Source organism: Ammodytes marinus, assembly GCF_949987685.1.
Source record: "Ammodytes marinus genome assembly, chromosome: 3".
Classification (NCBI taxonomy): Eukaryota; Metazoa; Chordata; class Actinopteri; order Uranoscopiformes; family Ammodytidae; genus Ammodytes; species Ammodytes marinus.
In genome coordinates, this window is record NC_137232.1 from 27974693 (window position 1) to 27988231 (window position 13539).

At 41.3% G+C, this 13539-nt stretch overlaps 1 protein-coding gene across 2 annotated transcripts in view; it reads right to left on the bottom strand.

The window, feature by feature from the left end:
• Positions 1-13539, bottom strand: part of gdpd5b (glycerophosphodiester phosphodiesterase domain containing 5b) — a 50863-nt gene that overhangs the window by 9757 nt on the left and 27567 nt on the right. For both annotated transcript variants that reach the window (XR_013844802.1, XM_080025099.1), the window contains exons 3-9: positions 9845-9948; positions 5687-5780; positions 5401-5460; positions 4874-4972; positions 3708-3801; positions 2088-2233; positions 707-789 (exon numbers count right to left, since the gene is read on the bottom strand). Coding sequence is in view for 1 of the 2 variants with exons in the window: in XM_080025099.1 (XP_079881225.1) it covers positions 707-789; positions 2088-2233; positions 3708-3801; positions 4874-4972; positions 5401-5460; positions 5687-5780; positions 9845-9948 (680 nt within the window). In the remaining variant the exon portion in view is untranslated. The remainder of the gene's footprint in view (positions 1-706; positions 790-2087; positions 2234-3707; positions 3802-4873; positions 4973-5400; positions 5461-5686; positions 5781-9844; positions 9949-13539) is intronic.

A 13539-nucleotide genomic window follows, 5' to 3' on the forward strand; every position in this document is an offset into this window, starting at 1 on the left:
GGTGCCAAAGTGATCCCTAATAAAAGGGAAAAAAACTCAACTATTTCAGAAGCAAGAGTAAATGGCAATAGCCTTAAACAAACAGCACACTACAAAATAATGCCCCACACTATAGGGCAGCAAGGCACGCAACACACGCATCTAAACAATCCTTCATTCTCCATACATGAGACCAGCACACCAACTATCCATCATATATCACACCCACAAGAGCATCCACATACCACCCACTCCATTTCCCTTTCTTCTTTCTCTGCGCCTGTCACTTCCCATTATGTTGGTGAAGTCATGCCTCCATGTACTGCCTCCTAATAGACTGATCTACTGCTGCATCTCTGTAGCCTGTTAAATATTACAGTCCGGTGACGGTTGTAATTAGTGTCCAAGTATGTGTTTACATTGTTATTTACTTGTTTTTCCTGTTGTCAGTGTATCACTGCTTTGTCTCATTCCTTTTTGAAGACAACTGCTGAGACTCATAAATGCACAACATCTAACACGGTTTGCATTATCATATGTAGTCCAGTGTTAGAAAATATGAGTACTGGTTTTAAGACGTTTCAGGAAAAAAATAAATGTTTTCAGCAGCTATGAAAAACAACAAGGTATAATGCTGTATTGATCGTGTGTGTGTGTGTGTGTGTGTGTGTGTGTGTGTGTGTGTGTGTGTGTGTGTGTGTGTGTGTGTGTGTGTGTGTGTGTGTACCTGATAGCCACGTCAGCCTCCAACCCAGTGACGTTCATCTGCAGTGCTCGCTGGAAGGACCACAGTGTGTTCTCTGGAGCAAGCTGAAAACACACACACACACACACACACACACACACACACAAACACAACTTAACTGGAAGCCACACTACTGATGAGGAAACAAATAACTATAAACAAAATGTTCTAATTAATCACCGAGCTAGTTTAGTTACGAGGCCAGAAATAAACATCACTGGGGTGTATTGCCGACGTATGTGAAATGAGACTCCCTCTTCTGAGGATAAAGGAATGTTGTGAAAAACGAGAAAGGTCAGCGTTGTGGATTGCCAAGGTTATGATCAATACCGGGCCAATGGGCTAAACACCGCTTTCAAGAAAAGAATCCTCCTATGAGTAAAGCAAATGACTGGGAATCACAGGATAGGAATGATGCTTCAATCAATACAGAGTCCTGCTGGGAAACTGATTATTCCAGGCATCTGACTTCTATTCCCCAGTTGGGCTTTCTCACAGCATTGAAGAGCCACTCCTAATTTAGATTCCACTGTGAGGATTGATCGCTTTACACAAATATCGCAAAAGGGAGGGTGTGGAGTAACTGTTATGAATAACAAGGAATCCACTCTCCTCTTCCCTCCAAGCGGTTCATAAGACTGAGGCCGAAATTGTGCCAAGTACATAAATCCTTCTTCAGGTAACGTGTAGAAGCAATAACCTTAATGCAACCACAGATACAAGTAGCAAAAAACGGGCTTTGGTGTGCATATATCATATATCTCAAAAACAGCCTTTTGTTGCATAGCTAAAGCGTGCTGTAACAGGCTTTTTAAAGCTGTAGTGGAGTCTAAAATCTGATTTGCGAGGATACTTTGTGTAACTAAAAACAGCTGAGGAGACAACTTTGACTCTGCACACAAGCAATCTCTAATTGATTCTCTTTCACATCCTGCTGCCAAGTCTTTGTCAGGCGAAACAAAAGCAGAAAACATATCCATGTCATATTTCAGGCAGTGAGAGCCTCAGGCTCTGGCTTGGATATGTTTGTGGACTATTTTCAGTAGCCTGACCATAAGGTCATTAATAGATTGGAATAGCCCTGGGAATTACACGAGAATAAAAATGTATGAAGTGCACAGTTTTTCCACTTCCTTTTATAAAATCAAAATCAAGTGGTAGTTGACACGCTGGTTGGAAGGCTTCATTTAGAGAGTGGATCAGTGTTGTAAACGTTGCTGGGCTACAGGATGTGACACACCACGAGCCAATATCAGGTTCTTAAGTGTACGGCAATGTGAACGCATGTGTAATACAATTTGTATGAAGTGGCCTCTTTCATAATGCCACATTCTGATTGGAAGAAATAGGCCAGCTGACTCACCATGGGGGCACCCTGGTGGCCAATGACATCCGGGCGTTGTTTGAGGGCGGTGGGATCCATGATGCAGGGGGAGGTGATGTACAGGGGCACCACATAGAGTCCCAATAACACACTGAGATAGAGCAGCACAACCACCACCTGGAACACTGGGAGAACACACACCATAATACAGCTTTCATCCATCATGCAATTACACAAGTCAGACATGAGTTAGTTAAGAAGATTGATACCACGCACATGTCTGTATGGGGAAAATGAAACTATAACCAGGAGATGTTTATTAAGCTCAGCCTCAGCATAAAGAAAACGGGTAAACCGATTAGCCTAGCTTAGCCCAAAGAGAAACATCAGCCTACCAGCAACTCTAAATGTCACACATTAACACATATTATCTTGATCTGTACAGAAAAATAAGTAAAATGAGATGAGAATATGCATACAAATGTGTACTGCCTACGATCTCTTCGTCTCATTTTCTTACATACATGTTTTTTTGTCATTATGAAATTGTGACCAGTGAATCATGCAGTCCATTTTCCAAGCTTGCCCTTTTTTGGTGAACATCCTGAGCATGGACCTTAATGAACTAATTAAAAGCCCCAGGACTGACATTCATGAGAAAATGGTGATTTTAAATATGTTGTTCTTATTTTTACCCAAGAGAATATTCTTTGGTGATCTAGTTATCAAAAAGATATGAGATAGATGTATGTATGTGTGTGTGTGGGTACTGTTCAGTACCATTAATAGCGACGCAAGGAGATACAATTTCCCCTTGCAACCACCTTTGTGTAAGTGAGTGACGAGCTGTCCGTTTGTGTGTTAGGTGGGCCCACACACACACACACACACACACACACACACACACACACACACACACACACACACACACACACACACACACACACACACACACACACACACACACACACACACACACACACACACACACACACACACACACACACACACAGGGGAATGTATTTGTTTCAAGGTCAGCTCCGGGGTGGCCTTGAGGAGACAACTCCAGTTACTTCAAACGCACACACATCCCCTGCGGAATTCAGCCTCCATGCATTACACCAGAGATGCTAAAGTGGGAGTCATTTGGCCAAGACCTTTCATGCCCATTAAGTCCTTTCAAAATCAGAAGCTAACATGATCGCTAAGGACTAAACATCCCCTTTATTAGTGTGTAAATGTCTCTCACAGTTCAATGGTAAAACCTGCTGGAAGTAAAATCTCTTTCTTTAGAGTAATGATGATTGTTACTTCTGAATAAATTGTATGATTTATATGTCTATTGCTATCTGGGTACACTTTAATCAGGAAACAATACAGATAGCACATAAATGAACATTGTTGTTCTCAAGACACCAAGATGGCTGTGCATCCACCTTAAAGAGTCCTGTGTCAGAAGTGAAAACAATCCAGGGTGTCCTGGTTGGAAAACATCACATGAGCCGTAGGAATGTTGGTTATCTCCGACACCCTGGGTGGAGGTCCTGGCCTCTGTCTACATAGTGTTAATCATTCACCACTCTTCCTCTGTGTATGTGTGTGGGTGTGTGGCCGGATGGATACAGCAGGTGAGAGTATCACGTATTCTGTATTACGTACTAGTTTTTTCTGAGCGGGCGACCTGTCCAGCCACGATCCAAGACAGTGCTGTGATGGCAGCAAGAGCCCCGATGTGCAGGAACGGACCTGTGGCCTGTTCAGAGATTAAGTTAAGTTTAGTTTATTTTTGATCACTTAGATAGACAAAAAACTGAAATAGCAAAAAAAAAAAAAAAATACAGTGTGTCATTGTTTATACTGAATACTGACCGAACAGGTGTAGGTTGAAGCACCTGCTTATTACACCTATCGTTTTAACATTCTATTTTATGTTATGAGATGTGAGATAGAGTAGAGTGGAGGATGAAGTTAGGACACAAAGGAAGAAAGAAGATACAGAGAAATGGAAGAAAAAAAAGAGGAAGGTACGGGACAGAATGAGACGACAGTGAGCCAAGAAGAAGGGGAGGGAAACAAGACAGAGAGGCATGGAATTACAGACATTATCTGGGGCTAAGACATTGGTCCCACGCTTCAAAGATAATGGCTATAATTTATAGAAGCATTTCATTTGAACTGCATCAGTTTCAGTTGAATTGTTCAACCACCTCACTTAACACACAGGGATGTAGTTATTAATTTACAAGCTTTTCATAATTTCCTCAAAATCATTTCACTGTTAATTTTTGTCGGGATTAAATGCAGATTTAGTGTTGACATAATATGCTTTGTAAATTATAAACACTTTTTAAGTTAATGTTAAATATGGAAATACAATCTCAGACATAACGTTACGTGCTTGTATATTATCCACATAGTCTGTGCTCGCATGGTTTATTTGTAAAAGAACAAATAGGAGAATGACATTACCCATGTATACATAAACACGATGCAGCGGTTGCACGTGGGACCGAATGATATAAATACTGGTATGTGAATATCAGAATGATACCAGGCTAAAACAGGTACCGAATAAACTTTTCTTTATACCGGATAACTTTTTTATAAAAAAGATACTAAAAAGAAATACAACATTTTTTACACAGCTGATTTTGGACCTCCACACTACAAATCCATGGCAATTATGATCCAAGTCACTGTTGATATGTAGATATAAACTGTATACACCCCATGGATCACACGTTTAGTACACAAACATAGCATCAGCAGTGATGTCAAACCATCAACAGTGACTTTGGGGCTTTCCTGTGTTTCAGTGTGCTGACCTGTAGGGAGACGGGTATTACGTCCCACTCTTGGCCCCATGTTTGATTGACTGATATCACCCCAACAATGGTGGTGAGCAGAGCAGCAGTCACTCCTATCTGTGGAGACACAGAGGGAAGGATAAAGGAAATCAGAGATACTGTCACTTTGGATAAATACATGTACACACAACACACACTAAGAAACACCAGTGAATGACCCGAAATAGCTCCCCAGGCGGCCCTTTCACTCTTCAAACGGTGCTTGGATGCTGTATTTGGCTTGCTGATATCATTTTACACCAGGTCATTTACTGGGATTTCACAACCTTACTTGGACAACACGACCCAAACTGTAAGTTCGGGACAAGTTCAGCTGATCAGCAATGAATGAGCACATACTGAGCAAACAGATATGTGTAAACACCACCAACAGACACAAAAAAAAACCACACACACACACGTAAATCTCCCACTATAAAAACCCACTCCCCTCTACTGAACAACCCGCCCACCCAGCCAACACAGTCTCACATTTGGCACATTACCTTATGAAGCCAGTGCAAATTCAACTGTTGCCCAAGTGCAATGTGGCAAAGTGCTAATACCTGAAAACAGAGAAGAAGAAAAAAAACAGCACACAGATGAGAGTACACATTTCAAAACAGGTCTGCTGCATACAGATCTCAACTTGTTCAACAACACCTCAAAATCATTTACCATGTCGGGCAACACAATGCAAACACCTCACAATCTGCTGCATCACTACAGAGGCATGGTGACAAACAAACCATGTCGAACACCACCACGGTGAATATTTGATGGAGGACTGACCATTAAAAATGCAATGTAGGTGAAGCCAGCAGCAGTGGTGGCCAGGATGGGAACCGTGCCATCACTCCACTCCCCAGAACGGTTGTAGAGGAACCTGCAGGAACAAGAGATGGAACAACATTTCACATACTGAGAGCTCATATGCAATGTAGCATTACTAACTAGAGTAGAGGTTAGGGAGAATATATTTAAAAAAAAAAATGTTACTTCTTTCAAACCACACCTTGCCTTTCAATCCGATTTACAATGTTGTAAAGAATTATATGTCGTCGTATTGACAATAATTTCCTGCAAAGGTTATTATTTGCAGTAGGGATGACCCAGACTAGTCAATTATTCAAAGAGTCGAGTCCAATCTCAAAGTTGATAGTTTCACATAGAACTGCATAGTCTCCACCAATCAATCATGATACGTCACTTGTAGTGGTATAAATGTCAGCATATTATAGCCTACTTTTAGTTAATACAAATTTGATTTCATTAATCTTGTTAGCGCCTTTGTCTGGTGTGAAAAAAATGGAAGCGAATTTCACAAATGAGAATATGGGTCAGTGTTTAGCAACACAAAATATAATTGGACTAATTGTAGCCTAAAGGCAAGATTCGATCAATCAGATTTGACTATGTAAATTCTTATTCGGGGACACCCCTAATTTGCAGCTGTTCTTTCCCAAATAGAGGCCAGTTTTGCAGGGCTACAGCTTTATACCCGACAATGGATCTGCAAGACAGGTGAAAGCAGAGTAAGAAAACAAGGGAGACAATAACACCAAAGCCCTGTGAGCGACTCATAAACTACTGTAGTGTAGGTTAGTTTGACTTGCAGGCAGACATCCATCACGTTCCCTTGAGCGCAATGTTTTATTGTTGCAATAACGTACATGGATGAAACAGAGAAAGCAGCCCCAGTGACCGCAGAGTCAGAGGTTTCTGTTTGAGCTTATGGAGAATTCAGACAACATCATTTATGTGATTGCTGTATCAATGGACGAGTGGCAAGTTATTGACAGCTGGTTTCTGTCTTCAGGGTAGGAGACAGGCAGGCCGGCACTTATCACAACACACATATACACTCAGTGTCTGTCTGACTAAGTGACACTGGATGTATCAATTATAGGTTCACAGCTGTGGAGTAACGAGTAGTTAACGAGTGGTCGCATGTGTGTTTTGAAAAGACAGCTAGTTCCAATAGTACCAATTATTTCCAAAGCCGTATCAGTAGCTGGATCTCAATTCAGGGGTTACAGCCTACGTAGGCTGCATTTGAAGACCGATTGCGTCATAGCGGCGCGCAAAGGCTTGTTCCATTTGCAACGATTTGCAAGGCTCCTTCATATGCGGCCGAGAAATGCAGCCTTCGTTTCCCGGTTTTAAAGGCTGCAACAGATGGATCCTTCACGGCCCAACATATCCCAAGATTCATTGCGTTTTTTTCCAGAGATGGCATAAAATAAAATAAAAAATAACAAAACAGCAACGTGTTGCTCCATCTTCTTAAAGCCACTACGAGTAACATGGCACGTTGGCATCCCTTTTGGAAAAAAGCAGTAGTATTTTTACAACGCCCGCTTTCGCAAAGCTGTTTTCTAGCTCGTGCCAGGCGTGCGAGTGTGAACTGAGAAGGGCGCAATATAGTGCATGTCCGTGTGTTGAAAGTGTGAGGACTCTTTTCGGCTCCGTGAGAGTGGTTTTGACACTGCATCAACTAATGCCAGTCAGTGCTACACACAATGAGTTGATGCAGCAGTGTCACCTAACTACTCTCTCTTACGGAGCTGAAAGATTACGTGTCCTTACAGAAAGCGAATGAACGAGAGACAGCAGTTAGTATGGATCACGATGAGGTAATGTGTTTGTGTTGTTGATGCAAATAATGACTATTTCAGATAATGGTTATCTGATGATGGTGAAGCAAAGCAAACTTTGTGTTAGTACCAACCGCTCATTCATTTAGGGGTAAACACTGCAGTCTAGTTTCGCTCTCGTGAAATTGTATACACGTTGCTTGGCAACGCCCTCGTCCCGCCCGTAGCCTATATCACTCTCCCTTTTAGCTTTTCTTCATTGCATTCTCTTTTTTTTCTTTGATGGTTCAGCCCCGTTATCAGTCACTATGACGACAAATAACTGTCTCAAACAAGGCTCCCGCTCCCCTTCCCTCACCTGGAGGGATAGGCTTCTCAAATCACGTTGCTGCTCCACACTGAAATCTGCGACCAATACGGATATGTGACCATAGAGCCTGCACGAGCGAACCGAAAATCGGACTGGGTGTGCGACCAGACCAAAAGCAGTAATAAAAACTTTATAAAAACGTCTTTCTTTGCACTGATGGTGTCGTTTGCTGTTAAAGGTAATTTATGATTATCAGAGGAAACATGAGGCTGTTTAAAATATATTTAAATGTTACTCGTAGCCGCTTTAACTTTTATCTTCCTTTCTTTTTTTATTTTACTTTTTTTCTTTTCGTCTGGTAGGCAACTTCTTTTTATTTTTTCCTCCGTTGACAAAGCTGTTTCCGTTGGCAGCAATCAGGGTTGCTAGGCAGCACAGGAGCGGCGAGTCGTCACGCAAGGTAACGGCTTGTTACGCAAACCGGAAATGCTCGTAAACGGAGACCTGCGGAGACCGTTTCGTCTCGAATCGGCCTTCACAGGCTATAGACCGCGTACTCTCTGTAATGGGATACAATGAGAGATTCTAGTGGCATAGAGCCAAAGAATGGTGTGTCACTCACAGGGCTGGTGTTCGTAGCCCCTTTCTGAATATATTTTTAGTGCAGATGGACTGGGGCACTTCCCTGCTGCTAAATCACTGGAACACATACGGGCAGGGATGACATCTATGTGATTATCTCCGCCCCATCCCCACCAAAAAAAGAAAAGAAAATGTGCACCACGCTTCCCATTTCAGAGAAATGGCAAATGTCTGTTCACCAAAAACTGACCTTGAGGGTTAAATAGAGAAGAACTTAAAGTTGCAGTGTGTAATATGACATCATCAAGAAAGTTCTAGAAAATTCTACAAAGTTCTAGATTGCAACGCTCCCTGGGTAACCCCAACCCTTTTGAAAAATAACAGAAGCTACCTTCAAGGACAAGAACAATTCTAAATTCCAAACAATGCACCTGATGACATTACAACTATCACGCTTCCAACATGGCGGCGCGAAGGCCTAGGTCCAAGGTATGGAGAAATATAGACATATACGAGACCCGTTCTAAGGAAAAAAATTATAATTCTAAAAAAAAATGTCAGCTATTATGCACTAAATTAAATGTACTTATGGATATTATAATTATTTTCTACAAAGTCTGCTCGGAAATAAAACCCAAAATTCTACACACTGCAGGTTTAATAAAAGGGCTATTAAAAAGGTAAATGAGAAAAAAGGGGATTAAGGAGATTAGGAAAAATGGGGTCAGGTATCTCTGAAAAACTACACAGACTTCTATAGGAATGCGAGAAGAGGATATGGAGGGCAACAGACTATAATAAGAGGAGAGGGTGACATTGTAGAGGTTACTGAGAGCAGGTGCAGAGGGGGAGGGGAAAGGTATTTGTAGAGAAGGACTAGGAAATGTGACATTATGGGACACAACAGCAACCCTTTAGCAATATATACCATAATAACAGTCCAAAATATTTACCTTTATATAATTAGTCAATTTACTGATTGAGGACAACAAAGTGTCTTATGCTGTACATATTGCACAGCTGTTTGTCCATCCTCATGTAATTTAATATTCTGAATGGTGTATGATGAGTTCATTCTTTCGGTTCAGTTTTTTTGAAAAACAAACAACCAAACAGATTAATTCCGCTCATAGGTTTGGAATAAGTCCGATATTTGGTAGCGTATAATGTTTTCAATTACATAAAAGTGGCACAGGGCTAGATATTTAGAGAATAGGAAATGCTGGGGCGAGCCATCTCTATTATGTAATCGTGTAATCTGTTCGGAGGGCTGGGTGGTCCGTGCTCAGATTAAGGCAGAGGACAGATTAAAAGCCATGATTTAGGGAAATCAGCAAGCCGAACAAGCCCGGCGGGTAGACTTTATTTACAGCTGAAAGCATTACACTGACGGACTTGTGGCTTCAGTTTGACCCCCTTGGCCACACATAGGAGCTCTCAGGGCTTTGGTCGTGTACTCACCTGTTGAACTCGTTGTAGTCGTTATGTGCCTCCCACCAGAAGTAGAACCAGACCAGCAGCAGACAGAAGGTAAAGAGGAGGATGAGGGACCACAGCAGCTCCCACTAAACACACACACACACACACACACACACACACACACACACTTAATTATTTCTGCGGATCCATTAAAATTGACAAGCAAACTTAAATCAATGTGATAGCACTAAAAGCATTTTCACTGCCCAATTAATGCAGAACACCTCTGAATGCTGCCAAAACAAAACGATTATGTAATAATTGAATTTGACCGCTGTGGACTCAGAGCTATGGGGCTTAATGTGTGTGTGTGTGTGTGTGTGTGTGTGTGTGTGTGTGTGTGTGTGTGTGTGTGTGTGTGTGTGTGTGTGTGTGTGTGTGTGTGTGTGTTTGTGCGCGCGCGATGATGTTGTATAACCTATCAGCTTGACGAGTACAACTTCAACATCTTCAGAGACCAGAAAAGTTCAGTGGAAGTAAACTCTCCGGCAAACTTGCACACTTGACGTCAAACCTGGCTGTTGACCTTTGCGTGAGTGTTCCCTTAATCCATTTTGCTCATCATCAAGGAATTACTTTTAATAACTTTGCACTAATTACTGTCCACCCCGACCGTGCACTTTTGTACCGTGGCAAATATTAAATTGGCTTCATCTTCAGGAACAGAAACACAAAAAAAAACCTTGACAATACTCGGGAGGATATGCGCATGCAGATTTGAACACCTCCATCTCTCTCAGCGTATACATTCAACACATCTAAGCTTTTACTGTGAGTCAGAGAAGAACCTTTTGGTCTTTTCATTAATTAACACTTTATGTACCCAAAGGCACTGAGAAGCAGTATTGACTTCAATTGATAAAACTGGAGGTAGCACACACACACATACAATGAGGATAGAATCAAGTCTTTAGGTTAAAGAGAGACTTGACTTAATCATCTGACACCAGTGAACACATATAGGTTACAGGATGTGACAGAATCATATACATAAGTTCACATTGCTAGATAAAGGATTAAGTTATCTGGACAAGTTCTGGCTAATTTTTTCTCTGAGAATCTGTTCTTTAGACCTCCTACGGAGACACATCACATCATAAGGTCAAGTGTAATTGCAGTCATTATACTTACATCCAGGGTAACTAGCATGTTCTTAGAAAGGCCATGACTGACTAAATACAGGTACACATTTAATTAAACCAAAATATTTAATTACACTACAATACATATGTTGTTTAGTGCGAAACTCAGTCAGTTGTTTGATGATTAGTCAAGCGGGATTTAGATGATAAAACAAATCAAAAAATGCCAAACATTCATTGGTTCCAATTTGATCTTTAAAATTAGTATCTTTGGGGTTTGGAGTCAAGCTAGTCTGCATGATCCCTTTATATCTGATGTCACTGCCAGTGCCACTGCCGTCTTTTTGACAAACTCTAAAAGCTTTTCAAATGCTAAATATGGAAGTTCTGAATCAAGATAAAACCAAAATCCACTGCCTGGAATCAGCGCAGCAATTCAAGGTCATGTTTTTTTAAGAGCTTACCACATTTCAACATTGACTCTGGGGTCAGGCTTAATGTGGAACTCATGATGGCATAAATGCTATAATTTCATTTTTTCGGCATGTTTATTTTATTTTATTGCATAACAACAGAGATCAGATGTACAAAATAGGGAAACAAGTCCCGGGGGAAGACTTATTCAATCCTCTCTCAGATTTGGACATGGCTTCTGAAATATATTTCAGGAATGTAAGAAAAAAATGTATTATTAATATTATGTAAGATAATTAGATTAAAAACATGGGAACCAAATCATTTTGGCTGTCTTTACCCCAACAACTACAAACAGTCAAAAACACACCTTTTGCAAATATTTTCCTGAGAGCAAATAATGTTTGACTCTTGTTTTGTTCTTTTTTTGAACTCTAACACAAACTAATATACTGTGTGTGTGTGTGTGTGTGTGTGTGTGTGTGTGTGTGTGTGTGTGTGTGTGTTATTTTTCATTGCTGTGAGAACCAGCTCTTCTCATTGATAAGAGAGCACCAACCCTGGTTTCCCATGGCCATTAGGGACTAGCTGGAAACACCTGGGAGATCAGAGCTTGCTCCTGAGAGGCGACATTGTTCACCCAGCACCCTGTCATTAGCCCACCCCCTCCATAATTCACCCTGGATTATGATGGATGCGACCTGAGACGCCTGTGAGAGAGCAGGGATGTTCAAAAGGATAACTACGCTGAGGGCACAGAGCAGCTCATAATAAATAGTTCATAAGATCCCATCGGTAGCAATTTGGCTTGAATATAGCAATTATATACTGTATCTCTAAATGTATAATTAATGCATTGTATGCCTTTAGCTACCTTCTCTGCTCTAACTCGTATTTCTCATTTTAGTACTTTCATGCACATGATAAAAATTGCAACCATCTCCTTTCTCATTGTTTCAAACTATTCCAAAAGACAAAAGGAAGAGCACATTGTGTGTCAGCCAGTGTAGAGTACAGTTCATGAGCTCGTTGTTCTTGAAGGTGGTGTCAGCGATTCTGGAGAATGCTTGTTGTCAAAATCCCTTTTAGTCAAAATCAGTGAGGAGATATTAACTGATTTTGAAAATGAGATTTTTTTTCTTTCACAACAAGCGTTCTCAGGGCGCCCTTAGCTCAGTTGGTAGGGCGTCCCCCCCCCCCATGGGCCTCGGCCAGCAGCGGACCTGGGTTCGATTCCAGCCCGCGGTCGTTCTCTGCATGTCACTCCCCTCTCTGCCCCATTTCAACTCTGTCTCTACACTATCAATAAAGCATAAAAAAATGCCAAAAAAACAAGCGTTCTCCACAATTGCTGACTCCGCCTTTAAGCTGTGGGCATTTTGTATATATGTGCAGCTAAGCACAATGTAAAAGTTGTTTAGCTCTTCCAGAGTTCACAGTCAAATCTGTTCTGGAGAACGACATAAGCAGCTTGTTAAGGTTTGATGTTCCCTTCCTGTTTGCCAGCTAACTCAGCAGCAGAGATGGTCCAGCTTTCCATGGCTATGACTTGGCCTGCCCTTGTGACATCACATTACCATCCTGCAAGGCAGGCGTTTTGGTCTGGCACAACCCCCCCACTGTAGCTAAACTAAAACATTTCAAATAGGATTGACGTCAATGAATTAATCTTAGAGAACAAACGTCACTAAAAACAGAGTGATAAAATGGATAAAAGGAGAAAGGCATAGCAGCATTAAACACATGTGTTACTAAGTATTGATTATACGATTGATTGCACCAAACTTTGCTCTCACAAAATAACATTGAGGAAATGCTAAAAAAACAACAGAAAATGGCATAATACTGACGAGTCATCACTGACTCACTACCACGTCAGAGAAAACCGCATGGTGATTAAATATCTGGGAACAGTGTGGGTGGATAAAGTCAACTTTGGCAGTAAGTTGAACAGGTGCATTTTAAATTCACTCTAAAAAGGTGACGTCTGTTCACAACCAGGGAGCAGCATTGCAATAACAGCAGCCAGCATGATTTCCCTAAGTGTCTCTGCCTGCATTCTTCCATTTGTCGTGACTTTCAGTAGCACACAGCAAGTCCAGTTTGGGTTATGATTGTGCAGCCAATAACATATTTATTGAATAGCCTTATTGGATATTTTGGAAATCTGTATAACAGCAA